This window comes from Alternaria ventricosa (genome assembly GCF_023758065.1).
Source record: "Alternaria ventricosa strain BMP 2768 chromosome Unknown scaffold_10, whole genome shotgun sequence".
Taxonomy (NCBI): Eukaryota; Fungi; Ascomycota; class Dothideomycetes; order Pleosporales; family Pleosporaceae; genus Alternaria; species Alternaria ventricosa.
This window is the reverse complement of record NW_026055690.1, coordinates 22,271-40,124: the sequence shown is the minus strand read 5'-3', so window position 1 is coordinate 40,124 and position 17,854 is coordinate 22,271. Positions and strand designations below refer to the sequence as shown.

General features: G+C 36.0%; 1 protein-coding gene across 1 annotated transcript; it reads left to right on the top strand.

The window, feature by feature from the left end:
- Positions 1-3,600: 3,600 nt before the first annotated feature.
- On the top strand, positions 3,601-4,175 carry J4E93_006100 (uncharacterized protein; the record flags this gene model as incomplete). Its single annotated transcript, XM_049344018.1, has 2 exons — positions 3,601-3,862; positions 4,090-4,175. 2 exons carry the CDS (start codon positions 3,601-3,603, stop codon positions 4,173-4,175), a joined length of 348 nt encoding a protein of 115 aa, XP_049198453.1.
- Between the last annotated feature and the right edge of the window lie 13,679 nt (positions 4,176-17,854).

The following is a 17,854-nucleotide window of genomic DNA, read 5'->3' as shown; positions in this document are numbered from 1 at the left end:
CTTTCCATGAGCTACTGCTCGCATGGCCACCCCTCAAGAGTCCATTACGACGGTAAACGGGAGACGATGTACTCGTTCTCGGGCCCGAACGGCCCTTACAACCTCGACGACTCCAGCAACATCCGCAGCCGCCGCCCCTCCTCAAGTCACTTCGTCCACGACCGTTGAGGAGGCCCCGAAGATAGAAACCAGCACCAGCCAAGCACCTCCTCCGCCACCTCCTCCCTCTTCGACGGCACCGGCACCAGCCCCGACTACGTCTGCCCAACAGACAGCACAGCAGCCCTCCGCAGTGCCTACAACATCTACGACGGAAGCAGCAGCAACGTCCGCGATAGGTACGAGTAGCCCGGCCCCTACATCTTCGGAGCGGGTGACACCGCTGGCTCTCGCATCTTCAGCCCGTGCAACGGCAGCTGCTCAGAAGCAGCCAGAAACTCAGGCGGCACCGGAAGTGTCTTCTGCGGCCGCTGCTGTTCCTCTGGCTGTGTCTTCGCAAGCTGCTGTGGCTTCACAGGATGCTGTGGCGGTGTCTTCAGCTCCGCCTCCGCCTCCAAGTCCCATACCAACAAGTTCTGACACAGAACAAATAGCTGTTCCAACGTCACTCGTTGCATCTTCGCGCGCACCGGCTCGCTTCACAGCTCCGGCGATATCCGAAGGTGCCACATCGGATGCGAGCCCTCCGCTGGCGATAGAAACCGACACGAATGCACAACCGTCTGTGACAGAAGCGCCTGCTATCGCAGAACCACAGCCCACTACTTCGCTAGTAGACTCCACGCCGACCGGAGGATCGGCTGGCATAATCGCACCGGAACAAGGGAACTCTAGCGACAACAGCCCGTTGACCTTTGCGAACGGTGGAAACATAGGAGGCATAATAGGGGGCGTCTTTGGTGGTGTGGCTGCGTTAGCCTTGATTAGCGTATTGCTCTTCTTCTGCTTGCGGAAACGGAAGTCGCGACCAGTACGATGGAACGAGAAGCAAGAGACAGGCCCAAGCTTCCTGACCAGGTTGAAGACGATACCTAATGGGGTAGGAGCATTCGTTGCGAGAATCAAAGGAAGACAATCCGGCCCGATCAGCAATCCCTACCAACGCCATGCTGCGCAAACCAGCGTTGGTTCCGTGTATTCGAGGGACTCTAATGGCAGAGGTCGATCGACCAGCGAGCCGCAGGGATTCCTCGGCGTCAAGCGCGCGGGCTCCAGCAACAGCATGTCAAGCAAGAAGAGCGAGAGGAATCTGCTCCGGAAGAAGCCGAGCAGCATTTCATCAAATTACCGATTTCCAGGGATCGTCGAAGACACAGGTTCGCCAAATCCCTTTGCCGACCCGAAAAGTACGCTGTTGGTACTCAACCCGGATCCTCGAAGCGCGCCCGTCACACCGCAGGTCCCTGTTGCTGCTGCCGACACGGAACCCAGAGATCCTTTCGCATCGATCCAGGATCCACCTGGAGCTACACCAGCTTGGGCTCAAGTACCGACTCATCATCATACACGTACTATAAGTTCAGTATCAGCCCTGAGCTCACATCCCGTGTCCTCATTCTACACGGCCGATAACCCGTTCCGAGATCCACCTTATGCGCCACCTGCTCCCAGTCAGGCTGTTCTACCAAGCCATACCCGTCGTTCATCAATGGCGTTACCTGGCTTCAACGCGCTATCGACCGTGGATGCAACCTCCACGTTCGCCTCTCGCGACTCTGACATGTTCTTTGGAGAACCAGGACCGAGCAGGCCCGCCACCAACTTCTTCACCCCGATGCCAACTGGTCGTACCGTCCGACAATCCGATCCTTTCGACCTCGATCGACCTGAAGTTCTTGGCTTTACAAGCGTCTTCAACATCAACAGGAAAGAAGTGGCCGGAAACATCACGCGGCAACCTACACGAAGTAAACGAACAAGTAGCGTCGGCAATTGGGGCAACGCGGCGCCAGACGCCAATAACTATGGCTTGTTTCCGAGAGACAGTACAAAGCCACCACCATGGGGACCGAACGGCAGGAAATGACGATGATGACAAAATGTCACAACGGAGGACCTCTTTCGCGCACAGGACGCGTAAAGACATAATGAGCAACAACACGGACGGCGTCCCACGATCTTTTCTCTCGATGGCAGGAAGTATTCCGCGGGCTCCATCGCTTCTTTTTCTCTTTTATACTCACACATTCCTCCCACATCTTACCACGCACTGAGCGAGCAAACCGAACCCCCATATTTTCTGTAACATATATCCCCCACTACAGATTTTCTTGTAGTTGTCGTAGCGTAGCATAGCGTAAAATATACCCCTCAATGAATACCATTACGTATACCAGTATTGAGTCTGCTAAGCAAAGTAAAGGATTAGTGATTGGTGCATTGATTAGTATACAAAGTGATGTACGAGGTCGTACGATGTTGGAGACGGGTGGCGGTTGCCAAGGTGGGTTCGTCGCGTCAGCCTGAGGCAAGGGCGTAGGACGCTAGGTATAAGGTTTGACTTGTGAGTGACAGAAGCCTGATCGGATGCGGGAAATACTTTGGCCGCGAATGCGAGCGGTTCGGATTATGGCATTCAAGTAAGGAAGGCATGTTGACATGAAAGACTGGGATGGGCAGTTGCGCTTTCTTGATGTGGCTGACCCCGCTTAGGCAGCTATCGGCACCTTCCTCCCCTCCCTCCCCTTCCTCCCCTTCCTCCCCTTCCTCTCAACAACAAATGCACCTCGTCCGAACTACGACGCACCTTTCCGTAACAACATACCTGCCATCGACTGATGTAGCCGCATGTTGAACTCCTTGACAATTCAGGATCGATCGTCACTTCCGGCAGGCCTTTACTATGCTGTGCGATGTCTGTCTGGATATCTTCAGAGGCTCATTTTCTACGGGATACACTGAGCACCATGGCTCGGTCCAAAGCTTGCAGCGCTCCGTTCTCGAGAAATGTGAACTCTGTCGCATTTTCTGGGATGAGATCCCGAGCATGTCAGCATCAGGTTATGAGGACATTCAGGTTTCAACGAAATACAAATTGAGTGCTTACAGAGATACAAGCGCCAAGTTACTGGAGTTCACAGCTGCTTTGTCCCCTTACACGCGCGACTGGAACTTTTTTTGCGAGCCCACAAATGGTACGCGCATTTCGACATAGTAGAGCAGTACGTGCTGACATTAGAAACGGGGAACGGCGGAATTTCCGACAATGAGAAACCATACGACTATTCAGACTGGAATGCCAGTATGACGTGTGCGAAAACTTGGATAGCCGAGTGCATGGAAAACCACAGCGAATGTCCAGCATTTCGCTCGAACGGGCACACAGTCAGCGAAACACCACATTCTGTAGTCCAGCCCGCTCCATATCTCCCAACGCGTCTCCTCGAACTCGGCTCCCCAGAAGCTGGTAAGGTACGCCTTCGGCTGTCCTCTGAGCTAGACAGCACTGCTTCACACTATGCAACACTTAGCCATTGTTGGGGAAAATCCAAAACACTTAGGTTGACATCGAAATCATTCCAACGCTTCAGGGATGGCATGGCAGTCACTGACTTGGCAAAGACATTTCAGAATGCTATATTCACTGCGCAATCTCTTGGCATGAAGCTGTTATGGATAAACTCATTCTGCATCTTCCAAGACTCCAAAGAAGATTGGGCACAAGAGGCTGGTCTCATGAGCCAGGTGTATCGCAACAGCTTCCTCAACATTGCTGCCAGTATAGCCGTCGATAGCGATGCCGGCTTCTTCCGCGAAAGAGCTTCGACTGTTGAACCTTACGTCGTTCAGACTACATGGACGGACCACTCGAACGGCACCTACTACTTTTACAACGATGCCTATTGGTATGAGAATTTTGAACGTATGCCTCTAAATTCACGCGCATGGGTCTTTCAGGAAACTGTGTTAGCTCCCAGAATCCTTCATTTCTGCGGTACTCAGATGTTCTGGGAGTGTCACGGGTTGAAAGCATGTGAGACATGGCCGACCGGCATGCCAAGCTACATGGAAATACAGCATTCGCTGAAGTCCACGGGGTACCCTGCAGGTATCGAAATCTTTGGCTCAAGGTCCACTAATGGCATCGAGCCTCTACGTATATCCACGGACAAGAGCGCTACGCTGAACATGAGTTCGTTCCGGACTCTATGGAGAAAGGTTACAGCGGAATATAGTCTATGCAACCTGACCTTCCCCAGCGACAAGTTGATTGCACTGTCGGGAGTCGCAAAGCATATGGAGCAGCTTCTCGAGATAGAGTACTGTGCAGGCCTTTGGGGTCATGACATTGTTCAAGGACTGGCCTGGTATGCTCCCAAGAAGAGTGAAAACGATTACATATTCCAAACGGAAGCAGATCCTATCCACTACCGGGCACCTTCATGGTCATGGGCATGTACGGATCGTCACATATGGTGGAATGGATACTTCCGGGCGGAAGGCCAATGCTTGGTTGACGTCGTCCGTTGGGAAGTTCAGTCTGCGACAGGAGACCGAACAGGTGCCGTCACCGACGCTACTATGCAGCTATGCGGTTATCTGACCACGATGGAGCTGCACCCAACTTTCGGACTCGAGAAAAACTTCGACATTCACTGCGATGGGAAATGGAAAAGCATGAGTAGTTATAAGTTTCACTTTGATCGCCGGCCATCCTCGTTTCAGTTGCATTGCATGCCGCTCTTCATCGACTGTCTCGGGTACTTGTGTGCTCTTCTACTTGTACCTACGCGAGACACACGCGGCCAGTTTCGAAGGGTGGGTATTTTCCGCACGCCATTCGGTGTGAAGGAACCTGTGGACTGGAACCAGCTTGATAGCTTCCAGAACGAGTCGTGGTTGGAGTACGAATCGATCGATGATGAGGGGAAATACACGATTACGATCATATAGATACGACCTCCATTCTGCGATATGAGACTGCCGACGACATGGTCTCTTTCATTCTCCGCTATGAACTTTTCATCACCTCCTAGAGGCTACATACATAGTATTGGGTAAAGGAAATCTTCGCAAAGATTCATGATTGGAATACAGGAAATAAAGCAGGCACTATGCAACTGTAACTCAACCGATTATATCCATACAACCTCCATTTTAGTCTCATTAATTGACATCGCAAAAGACGTACGCATGACTCTGCGTGACCGCCCATAACCAGTAGGACGCTTTCATCCGACGAGACCAAGGTATGAAGGAGGTAGTGAAAGTAGCACCGCAGCTCTCTTTCGAATTCATGTAGCTTGATCACTATCGAGCCGTACCATCGCACGTTTTCTCGTGCTTCTTGGTGTCTTCTTCGCCCACTTTCGACCTCGCGGAACATCTTTGACCTCTTGCTGTGTTTTGGAACAAGCAACGAGAAGAGTTGTGAGGAAGAAGAGAGGCGGCGACATAGGATGAGTGTTCTTCCATTTTAGTAGAGAAGAAGAAGACAGGCGAGGACATCGATACTCTGTTTTGATGTTTTTGGTCGCACAATGCGAGAGTTGTAGATAGGAAGGAAGAACCCGACAAAGAGGAGAAAGATTTAAATACCCCAGAATCGCCGGATGCGTCACATGTCTATAGCAGACTCGCCGCCAGAGCTCATCTTTTCATTTTGCTTAACTTTCGGTCATAGGGCGGTGGTGAAGTTGAAGTAGTCGCTCTAGTTGTAGCGCTTTCTGATGGCAGCCAAGCTGAACAGCTTTTTTAGGTGAGTCGACAGTGGATTCGTCATGTCAGAACGAACGGGGCTATGTTTTTGGAGAACGAGGAGGTTAGAAAACATAACGTTGCTTTGCTCTTTGTTTTGGCAAGAGCTGCGCTTTGATATTGAAGTAAGGAAGAATGGAACCAAGAGCACCGGAGACAGGTCTAATACGCAGCACTTCTGCTCTTACAGCCATGTCTAAGCATAGTAGGCTTCTAGTTTATATAATATCATCGTATATGTTTCGAAGTGCGTACGGCTCGTGCCACTAATCGAGGAACGCATCGGGCCAAGATGCCAAATCTTTTGTTTCTGGCGACGCCGAAGAGCCATAAGTTGCTCATCCTGTGGTTTTGAGACATGTACGTTTCTTTCTGTATTTTGTAGATGATCAACTCGCCAAATCATGAAATGTGGTATCTTGTATTTTAGTGCAACGAAGTACAAGAGCTGGGAGAAGAGAGAGAAAGCATCTGGAGGCCTGGTGCCTATTTCGGAGCACTTTTGGGAGTGTTCAAGGTTCATAAAAGCCCCATAGCGTAAACTTTTAGTCTTGCCAGGCAGATGACATAAAGATGGCTGAGCAGTCTTCTTTCTCGCAGAAATCATGCAAACCGACTAAGTAGATTTTGGAAGCGGAACCCCAACACATGAACCAATATAGGTTTTTGTTTGATAATCATGGGCCTCGCGTGAATATGAGGAAGAAGCAGAATGGGCAGCCAAAAGAAGCGAAATATACTCCAAGGCAATGGAGTTTTGTCACTCCGTGCTCTGCAGCATACGAAAGATAAGGTGGAAATTTGAAGTAGATCGATGGGAAGCATGTCCACGTCTAGGAGCGTTTTGAACACATGCGACCGACAATTCCGCTTTTGACGGAACGAGCTCGCACAAAATATCAGCTCTTGCATCCTTGATTTTGGTATGCAAAGCAGCACGGTGGTGTTGAAGGAAACAAGCAATTGGGTAGACTCAATTGCGGTTTAAATATCGTGCTAGCGGCTGCGGAGCCTCAACATGCGCATGATGACGTTGTGGATGAGTTTGAAGCTCCGTCGGTACCCATGATGTTGCTGAGAGATAAGTACTGGTCTCAAGTACCATGTGTCGGTGTATTCTTCGAGAGAAACCACGAGAAAAGGCCATAGCTTGTCTCTTAGGTACAATTTTGTAGTTTCGCAGTCACTATGGATTGGAATCAGGAGTGTGAAGGAAACAGCTTTCACAACTTCCAAATCTTTCGATCGTCGCACGCAGACAGCATGAATGTCTTGCCCAGCTTGTTTTCTTCTCGACGCGACGACAGACATGAACTGTGGTACAGCTGTTTTCTGGTATCGATGTACTGGTTTCAATACCATGATTTTGATACTCGTTTAAGCCAGGAGATGAAGCGGATATGTTTCCTGCTGCTTCACATGGGGTTGATGCCGCAAGTTTTGGGAAAGAGAGCACAGAAGATCATTGTGGAGCTCTGCCTCGATTTCAGTGTGTACGACTGAAGGGTTGGTAATGAGGAAGAAGAGAGAAGCATCCGTAGGGGTAGCTTTTATATATCTTTGCCTAGCGGCACTTTCTCCACTCGCCGAAGCCATGTGCGTTGTTTGTGTACATTTCGAGGAAGTATATCCAGTGCTTCAGTCGATTTTCACAACATGTGGACATGGCGAGTGGTTTTGAGCTGCCAGCCATGACACGGTAATTCCATCTTTTAGATTCGAGCACACAGTGGGACATAACCGTGTCGTAGTACGTCTTGGAGAGAAAGCACATATCCTTATCATCGGTGTTTTTCTAGTGCAGGCGAGAAGGTCATCGGATTGTCATCTCCGACTTTTGGAGAACATCGTGTGGAAAGGTAATGTAGAAGTCAGAAAGGCCGGCGCTCGTGGAGCTTATATACTATTCTCCGTCGAGAGACTAAAGAGAGCATGTATCTTGCTATTAGTTCTAGTTATGTTCAACTAAAAGAGAAGAATTAATCTAACAATACAATACAGAGTCTCTAACACCTGCAAAGCAGCCTAGCACAGGTTATAACTTTTACAAAGCAACCTTTTGCTAGTAATACTTTTATTTTTAGACCTTTAATAGTTTATTATAGCCTATAGTAGTTATAGTTATTATTATAATATACTACTTTTTATCTATACTATATTAAGATTTTTATTAATACTACTATCTTTATTAACTATATATAGTTAGTAGCTAGATTAGAGCTACGTGCAGCTAATTATTATTAGAGTAGCTTAATTTTAGACTTTTTTCTATATTACTCTTTACTAAAAACATTAGTAACTAATAGTATAGCTTTATAATAATGTAGACGCGCTACTACGCTAGCTATTATATAGACTTTTAAACTTATTACTAGTTAGCTATTATCTTTAATTTAGTGTTGTAACTATAAGTTATACTTTTTAGAGAATAAATTTATACTTAGTTATATTAGCGCTCTATTCTAGCTATATAAGAGCTATAAAGTAGTATATATTTTTATATAATTGCGTAGACCTTTTTACTAATAAATATAGACTAATAGTTATAGAGCGTGCACTACTTAAAGATAGTTCTCTAATTCTATTTTATAAGATAAGCTATCTTGCTAGCGCTACTATACTAATTTACCTAATATATTAGTTATATTATTACTCTATAAGCGCACGCTATCTCTAACTAGAAGTAATTATAGTAATAATATTAATAATTTACTATCTAAAAATGTTCTTGTAGGTCTTCTATAGAGAGATAAACTTATTTTACTAATTAGTTTTAACTATAATAATCTAGAGCTATAGAGTTTTAAATATAATTTCTGCTATATACTCTACTAGATAGATAAAAAGAAGTTAAATTTATTTATAGTAGAACTATAGTTTAGTTCTTATTATAAAAATAAGCGCGTTTTACTTCTATTATTCTATATACTACTAAACTACCTATACTAGCTATTATAATAGAATAATCTAGAGGTAAAGAACTTCTATAAAGACTTACGCGTATATAATACTATATTTACGTTTATATTCTTAGACTATAAACAAACTAATAGAGGTATTATAGCTTTAGGTATATAGGTTTTTACTATCTATAGAGCGCTATATTATTATTCTAGTTCTCTTAACGTATTAGCTAATTTACTACTAACGTACGCGTAACTATATTTTTTTAATTTTTAGTATATAGCTGCTAGGCGCTAAAAGTATAATCTAGATTTAAGAATTAAAGTATTCTAGAGTATCTTAAATATATTATATAAGATCAATAATCTATATATTTTTATTTATAAGACTGCTAGAAGCTATTTACGTAAAGTAGTTAATAACTAATAAGTTATATTAACTTTAGGTCTTAAGGTTTAGCTAGTAGAAAGTATAGATTACTATTGCAAGAATATACAGCGCGCTAATAAGGTTAGACTAGTTCTTCTAGATACTATAGCTAGTAAAATAGTTTATTTAGTAGTGCTTATAGCCTATAACTCTAATTAGTTATATTATTTATCTATCTATTATCTATTATATATACTATTAGAGTATCTATTAATATTTCTATATAGTAATAAGAGGTAGATGCCTAAAATAGATATAATAGATTAAAGTAGTAAATAGAAATAGAAGAAGATTACTATACACATATTCTATTAGTATTATTTATACTTATAATAAGGTTAGAGAACTATTTTATTTTATTACTATTAACTATTCTAGTAGTAGGTTATTAACGTTTAGGCTATTCTAGATTAGTTATGTCTAAATTAGTTTAAGTATAACTAGAAGACTATCTATTCTAAACTATATAGTAGTATTATAGATACTATTATAGTAGATAGTTAAGTAGATAGTTAAGCTTCTAGTTCTATTAGTACTTAGCTTATATTACTATCTTTCTATATTAGTAGTTCTTAGTTTATAAGTTAATATTACTAGAATTCTATAGCTATTATTTAAAAATATAGATATTCTTTACTATTTATTACTTTTATAGCTAGTAGATATTAGCTAGAAGTTAACTATAAGCTCTGCTAAGAAGAAACTAGAATAAACTAGCCTAATATTATTTCTTATATATTCTATATAAAGTTACAATAGTTACTTTATAAGCTATAATAAGGTCTTTTTAGATAATATATAGATTACGTATATATAATTAAGTATTAGAAATAAAGGTTACTATATATATACTTACTACTTTTTATACCTATAGATAAGCGTAATAAGTTTATAAGTCTAGATTATATTAATAAGTATATTTTAGCTAAGATTCTAAGTATAGAGAATAATTCTACTAGAGTACTTATAGTGTACAGGTATTAGAGAGTATAAAGATATATTACTACAAGAACGCAAGGTAGTTAGCACAGATAAGAAAGTATATAGACATTAGTTTAGTAGAAAAGAGTTCTATTATAGAGAGATTCTATTATCTAAAGTATTATATAAGAGTCTAATATTAAAAAGCATAAGTAAAAGATAAGATAGTAGATTATTAGATAATTCTAAAAAGCTCTTATTAAAAGATATTCTCTCTCTAGGTAATTCTTAGGTTATTAAAGATCTAATTTATATAAGAACACCTTATATACTAGTATAAACCTTCTCTTTCTAGTAGTATAGTTTTATTATACTATCTAGAGTATATTAATTACTTATAGTATAAAGAAAAGATAAAGAAAAAATATAGAAAAGAAAGTAAAAAGCAAAATAAATAATTAAGTAGAAATATTAGTAATACACTACTATAGTGTAGGTAGTAGTTAGATTTTAGGTAAAATAAGAAGCTTACCTAAAATCTAAGTACTAGTAATATTACTAGCATGTCTAGTCTATTTTATATTTTATCTACTACAATATAGCTTAGATAGGCTAGTAGTAGAAGCTAATAGAGCGTATATTAGTATTCTAAACTAAGAAGAAAGTAGTAGAACTAGTAGTAGTAATATTATTAGAGAGCGCAAAGAGCTAGAGAGTAATAATAAACTAGACGCTAGACTACTAGCGCGAGCCTAAGAAGTCTTAAATAGAGAGAAAGAAGTAGGTATAGTATTAAGGTTAGCAGCGTTATAGAAGTAGTAATAAATATCTAGTTCTATATTAATTTTATTAATAAGATGTTTAATAGTATTTTTTATACTATAATTATAATTCTAAATATACTACTATTTCTTGTAAGTAGAAGGTTAGCCTTTATTAGTAAAAAAGAAAACGTTTAGGTATTTACTATTAGCGCTCTTAGTAAAGGCAGTCTTTTTAAGCTTCTAGACTACTAGCTATAGTATCTTAATCTCTCTAATAATATACTTACGCTCTTTTCTAATATACTCTAAAATACTATTCTTATTCTTACTAAAAAGTTTATAGATCTTCTTACGTATAAGAGAGTTATTCTAAGAGACTTATATAAGAATAGCCTTCTAGATCTAAAAGAAGAAGTTAATATATACATCTACTAGAAATACCTACTTAATACTACTATACTTATTATAATATCTAGATAGTAACCTAGAAGGTGCTATAAGATTATAATAAGCTTTTAAGATCTTATTATACGTTTCTATAGCTAGATTCTCTATAATACTCTAGCGTACTATAATATACTATAGAAGAATTATTTAATAGGTCTTAGTTACTAGTTCTATAGAGCTATAGAGCGTTATAAAGTAAGTAATATAAATGTCTTCTTCTCTATAAATAAACTTAGCCTACTTTACACTTAGTGCTATTACTTATACTTCTAGCGTCTAGTTAATATTATTCTTCTATTCTTTAATAAAACTACTAGAATTCTTCTTAGTAGTCTTATACTATTATAAGTATAGCTCTACATAATAATAGAAGCCTTCTAAGACCTCTATATAGTTCTAAAGGTTCTTATTATTAATTAAGACTAATTCTTAGATTATATTAGCGCCTAGACCTTAAGCGTAAATAACTAATAGATTAAGATTAATATAGTAGAAGAACGTCTTATTATCTAGTATAGTATACTTAGTATAGTAAGAGTAGAAAACTATAGTATACTCTTTACAAAGTACTACATAGAGTATTTAGTAATAAAGATTAGTATAGATAGCTTACTAAATAAGAGAATAGTATATAATATAAAGCTAGCTAAGGTTCTTATTACTATTAATACGTTAGAGGTAGTAATAATATATCTTAAAGAATTTATTAATAATTCTCTTAAGTTTATTATTATTAAAGAATAACTACTTAAAGTTCTCTATAGTAATATTACTCTTCTACTTAAAGTCTTCTACTAGCTTACTCTAACCTATCTTTTTACTAACCTTCTTCTAGAAAGAAATTAGGTATAGATTATAAGCTATCTAAGAATAAAAGTAATAGCTAAGAAGGTTAAAGTCTTATTTACTAAGCTTATACTGCTTAACAAAGAGAATAGATATAATTAGATAGATTTAGAGTTTATACTACTTATCTTAGAAAAGATATAGAAGAAGAAGAATATTATTTATAGCTTTTAAATTTATAGCTTACTTAAAGAGACCTATATAGGTAGCTGTTACTTATATATAAGTCTAATAGATATAAGTACTATTAATTAATAAGCTATTAGAGTAGCGACTAATATAGACTTCTTAATACTACGCTTAGATAACTTTAATACGTTTATAGTTATTAAGTTTAGTGTACTTAGAGTATCTATTAAGAATTAGTTAAAGAAAATTAGAAGTTCTATCTAGATAATAATAGTTCTTAGCTATAGTTAAGGCTTTAAGCTTATCTAAATTCTAGTCTTTATCTTCTAAGTTATCTTTATTAAGCGTAGTGTCTATCTTCTTAGACAATAATTAGTAAGCTAGAGTAGATTTTAGAGCGCTAGCGCTAGGTAGTAGTAGTAGTTAAAAAAGACTAGCTTATATACTATAAAGCCTTAATTTCTATAACTTAGCTACTATAGTTCTCTTCTTAACTACCTTAAGACTAGCCTAGCGCTCTTAGTATGCCCGCTTCTTTAAGTTTACTAAAGAAGTAGCTAATCTAGCTCTACTAAGTTACCTTACTCTAATTTTCTTTAGCTCTACTTTAATACAATTACTACCTTTATTAATTACTCTTAACTTATATAGAGATAATCTAAGTTCTATTATAATAGAGATAGCTAATTAATAGGTAGAGTAAAGCTTTATCTAGTATCTAGCTATAGTATTAGTAATTATTACATTATTACTACTATAAAGAGTATACGTAATTAGGTAGTTCTAGTTAGAATACCTATTAGCTATATATAGAAAGATATATTACTAAAACTTATATTATTTATTATAAGTACTATCTTCTTTATACTTATAAGTAAAAGAAACTATACTATTTCTAGTAGTAAAGCTAAGTATACCTAGTATTATACTATACTTCTTATAGTTCTATTTTAATACTTTAATAGAATGCTTTAAAAGAAATAGTGTCTTAGAAAGTAAGTTCTTCTTAGTAAACTAAATAGTTGCCTTAATAGTATTCTTTAAGGTAGCCTAGTCTTATATAATAATATTAGTCTTAGTACTTTTACGTAGAGTATAAATATAAATAGCTACTACTTAGACTAAGAATAGAGCTGCGTTATAGATATCTAGACGCCTAAGGCAGAACTATATATTAGATATAGTCTAGTAGTTATATAGAACCTTACTTAAAAAGCAAAAGACGTAGCTTATAAGACTAGGCTCTAATACGTTAATATACTTAGTAGCGTTAGTTAGCTCTATAATACACTTATCTTTAGTATTCTTAGCTTAGCTTAAGACTAAATACTAGCTATTAAATACTTTAACACTACTATACTTATCTATAAGCTCTAGCAGCGCCTTAACTATATTAGATACTTTAAGAATAAAGTTAGTAATCTAGTTAAATAGAAAGGTCGCGTTAGTTATAAAAGTATTAAGAATAACCTTCTATTACTTAGAAGACTACTGTTTAAGACTAGTAATAAACTTTATTACCTTACTATTAATATTTAGATTCTAGAGATTTTAGTTTTAAGCTAAGATAAGAACTTAGGTCTTAGCTTTAGTATATAGAGCCTAGACAATTATAAGAGTATCTTTCTTTAGACGTAAACTAGAAGAAGTAGTAGAAAAAGAGCTAGTATTACTTCTAGAGGCTTAACTTTAGATACCTAAAGTAGTAAAACTCTTAGATAGACTAAGTATATAGAGCTTAAAAGATAAACTTTTCTAAGAAGAAGTCTCTTATAAAAAAAAGCTTTAGCTATAAAAAGAAGTTAACTATCTAGTATTTATAGTCTTATTCTTACTTTTATTTTTATTACTAGCTATCTTCTACTAAGCCTTTAGCAGCGCAGGTGTCTTTCTTTAGTAATCTAAGACTAGCTCTTACAAAGAAACTCTTGCTAGACTAGCTTATAGTATAGAACTAATAGTACTAAGCTTATACGCGTATATATAGTTACGCTTATACACTTATTTAAGAAATTAATTATAGAGATAGTAGCTAAGCGCGCGCTCTTATATATAGAGTTAGTAGTAACTAAGAGTTATAAAGAAGGTTTAGGTAGCTTATAAGCTTATTATATTACTCTACGCTAGGCGTAGTAATTATAGTTATTACTAGAATTATTAAGATATAATATAAGAAAGGTTAGCTAACTAAAAAGAGAAGAAAGATATAGTCTACTTCTAAGAGGTAACTATAGTATATAAAGGTAAAGAGAAAAGATTAAAAAGATTATAGAAGAAAGAAAGAAGTAATAGCTAAAAAGAGGTATATATATATATACTACTAAGAGACATCTATCTATTATAGTATTGTAATATCGCGATATTAATAGGTAAAGTTAGAAAGTAAAATTGTAGTAAAGATAAGATAATTAATTACGTAATTAGCTATTATACTTAGTAGTGTTCTTACGCGTATAATAGTATTAGTAAATAGACAGCGTTATATTATTGTAGCAGTAACAACTAGATTTTAAGTAAAATTCTATTCTACCTAAAATCTATATATTAGAACTATTGTAGCCTATAACTACTAGTATTATAGCTAATAGACTATAATAGCTATATAAATATAGTTTAAAGAAAGTTTAAAGTTAGATAGAATAGTTAAAAGAGTAATACTTCTTGCAATTAGCACTAGTATTTCTAATACTAAAGTTATATCTATAGGCGTATTAGTCTTTCTACTCTTCTTTGCGTATAGATTATAGATAAGATTACTCTCTAGCTTATTACTAGAGAGTTAATACTTATAGCTCTTATCTTTATTACCTCTATAGGCGTATAGAGGTAGAAGAAATATAGTTACTAAAAGTAAGGTAGTTATAGTAGTAGTAGTAGTTTCTAGGTAGTTACTTATAGCAGGCGTAGTAGCTGTACTCTTCTAGAAATTCTAAGTATATTAAGATAGTAGTAGAATATAAACGTCTATATCTATCTAGTAGTAGATACTTTCTAAAAACCTAACTATAGGTAGACTAATATAACTAGAATATACTATTCTAAGCTCTAATTTAAGTAGCTTAAGAGGCTTAGAATAGTCTAAGTAGCTAATACTAGTAGAGAAATAGGCTGCTACTAAGTAGTTATTGCTAGGTAGTTGCGTGTTCTAGTAGTCTAGTTACTAGAAGGTAGAAGATCTAATATAAGATAGAATATAGTAAGGTAGTAAGAATAGTAGCTATTCTTTCTACTTTATCTTAAAGCTTATAGTACTTATACTCTATCTTCTTAACTTTTACTAAAAGTATTTAAATATATACTACCTACTACTAGTAGATAGAGAGTACTTAGAGTAGTATTTACCTTAGGCCTTAGTAGTAGCTTCTATACTATCTTTATTACTACTTATTTTATAGTCTATAATACTTTATCTAGTATAGTACGTAACTATAAAGAAGTTAGACGCTTCTTTTATAGGCGTAGAGTAAAAAGAAAAGAGAGCTCTTTTAATAAGAGAAAGAGAGAAAGAGAATTAGCTAGTCTTATATAGGTTAATAGTGTACTAGATACTATAGACGTTATAAGTCTTAAGTTCTTATTTATCTAAATTCTTTTCTTATATAGGTATAGTTATATTAGAGCTAAATTCTATATTATTATATAATAGCTTTTATTCTTTAAGAGCCTATTACTTTCTAGAGGCCTTAGATAAGAATGCTAATTAAGCTTTACTTTTTATACTCTTTACTATACTTAAAGGTATTCTTACTTCTATACTTTCTTCTTAACCTAGAATTAAGACGCTAAGTATTATTACTTTTAGCCTTAAAAAGAGAGAGAGTAGAATTAATCTATTATCTTCTTTATTATCTAGTACTATAATATCTAAAAGGTAATCTCTACTATCTACCTTAGAGTTATACTTACGCCTACACTTATTAAAAGGTAAGTACTATATTACGCTATTAGAGAATAGTTTCTCTAAGTAAAAAGAATATAAAGAAAAGAGAGAGAGAGAGAGAGATACTTATTAAGGCGCGCTATCTAGATAATAAAAGAGAAAGAAATAAAAAGAAAATAAAGAAGTGTACTTTAAATACTTAGTAATTATCTACTATATATTATTAAAGAGACTTTTAGACAAGAGAGCCTATAGCTAGCTCTCTTTTCTCTTTCTTAAGTAAAGACTATTCTATAGCCTAAGCTCTTTCTCTATCTAACGCTAATAATATATTAGAATTAGAGAAAGAAACAAAGTCTAGTCTAAAAGCTCTCTGTTCTTCTTCTATAAGACGCTTAGTAATAACTATACTAGGCTAACTAATAAGCCTTAGAAAGATATTTAGCTAGTTAATAAGCTTTAGAGCGTTACTTATCTTCTCTTTCTTAAGTTATAGTTAGAAAAAGGTATTATAGCTATCTTCTTTATTATTATTAATAGAACTAGTAGGTATATTAGTAAAGATATTAGTATTCTTCTAATTATCTAGGTTATAGAGCTTTATCTAGCTATAATATTACTTAGTAATATCTTTTAGTGTTTATTAGTAAAAGAGCTTTAGTCTTTTACTAGAAATAGTGTATAGAAGTAGAGTTCTATTAAGATTCTTAATCTAGTAGGTGCCTTACTCTAGCTATAGTTGTTAAATATAATAAGAACCTATCTACCTAGCATTAAGCTTCTTATCTCTAGATATATTAATCTTCTATATAGAGTTCTATAAGAGAACTAGGTTACTAAGTTAAAGCTTCTTATAGCGTATCTTCTTAGTATTATTCTAATAATTCTTCTTAGCTTAACGTAGTTAATTAGTATAGATAATAGTATTCTTAGTAAATTAGTCTCTAAAGTCTAGTTATATTACGCGTATTACTAAGAGTTATGCGTAATTCTTAACTTTCTAGAATAGAAGAGTCTACTATATTAGAAGCTCTAATTCTAATAGAAGAACTAGGTTTAAACTAGTAATTAACTAGTATAGTAAATAGCCTATCTAAGACTAAGTAGAAATGCAGTTAGTAAGAAGAATAGTAGGTAAATTATTTACTTATAGGCCTAATAGCTTAGCAAGAGTATTAATAATAAGCTTATATCTACTCTTAATCTTATCTATAGCCTATAGGTTATATAAGAATAACTAAATGCGTTTAATCTTATAGTTAGCTGCAAGATACTTAACTACTTTAGTAAAGTCTAGTCTACTATTAACTAAAAGCTTATATATTATACTTTATTAATAGATAATATTCTTATAAATAAACTTAGTAATAGTACTAGACTTATTATTAGAAAGCGCTCTAGCCTCTAGCTATCTACTTAAGTATTCTCTAGTAATAATAAGATATTTCTTACCTTAGTAGTAAAGTATGTAAACTATATTAATTATAACTAACTTCTAGATTGCGAAGCTATACGTATTAGTTAATATATTAACTCTTCTCTTTAAGAAGTAAAGCTAGTATTTAGAATAACGCTAAATTCTTCTTTAAACATTCTTATATATATTAGACTACTAGTAATATTAGAAGAGTATAGAGTATATAGTATTAGTTCTATAATAGCTAATAGTCTTATATATTAACTATATAGTTTATAAGTAGATATTAGTGTTATTAATAACGCAGCGTATAGTAATATTTCTTAAGATTTTATAGAAGAGCGCGCAATTACGTATAAAGAAGTTTAGAGCTCTCTTCTTCTATACGTAAAGCTCTTTTAGTGTTATACTCTTAGAAAC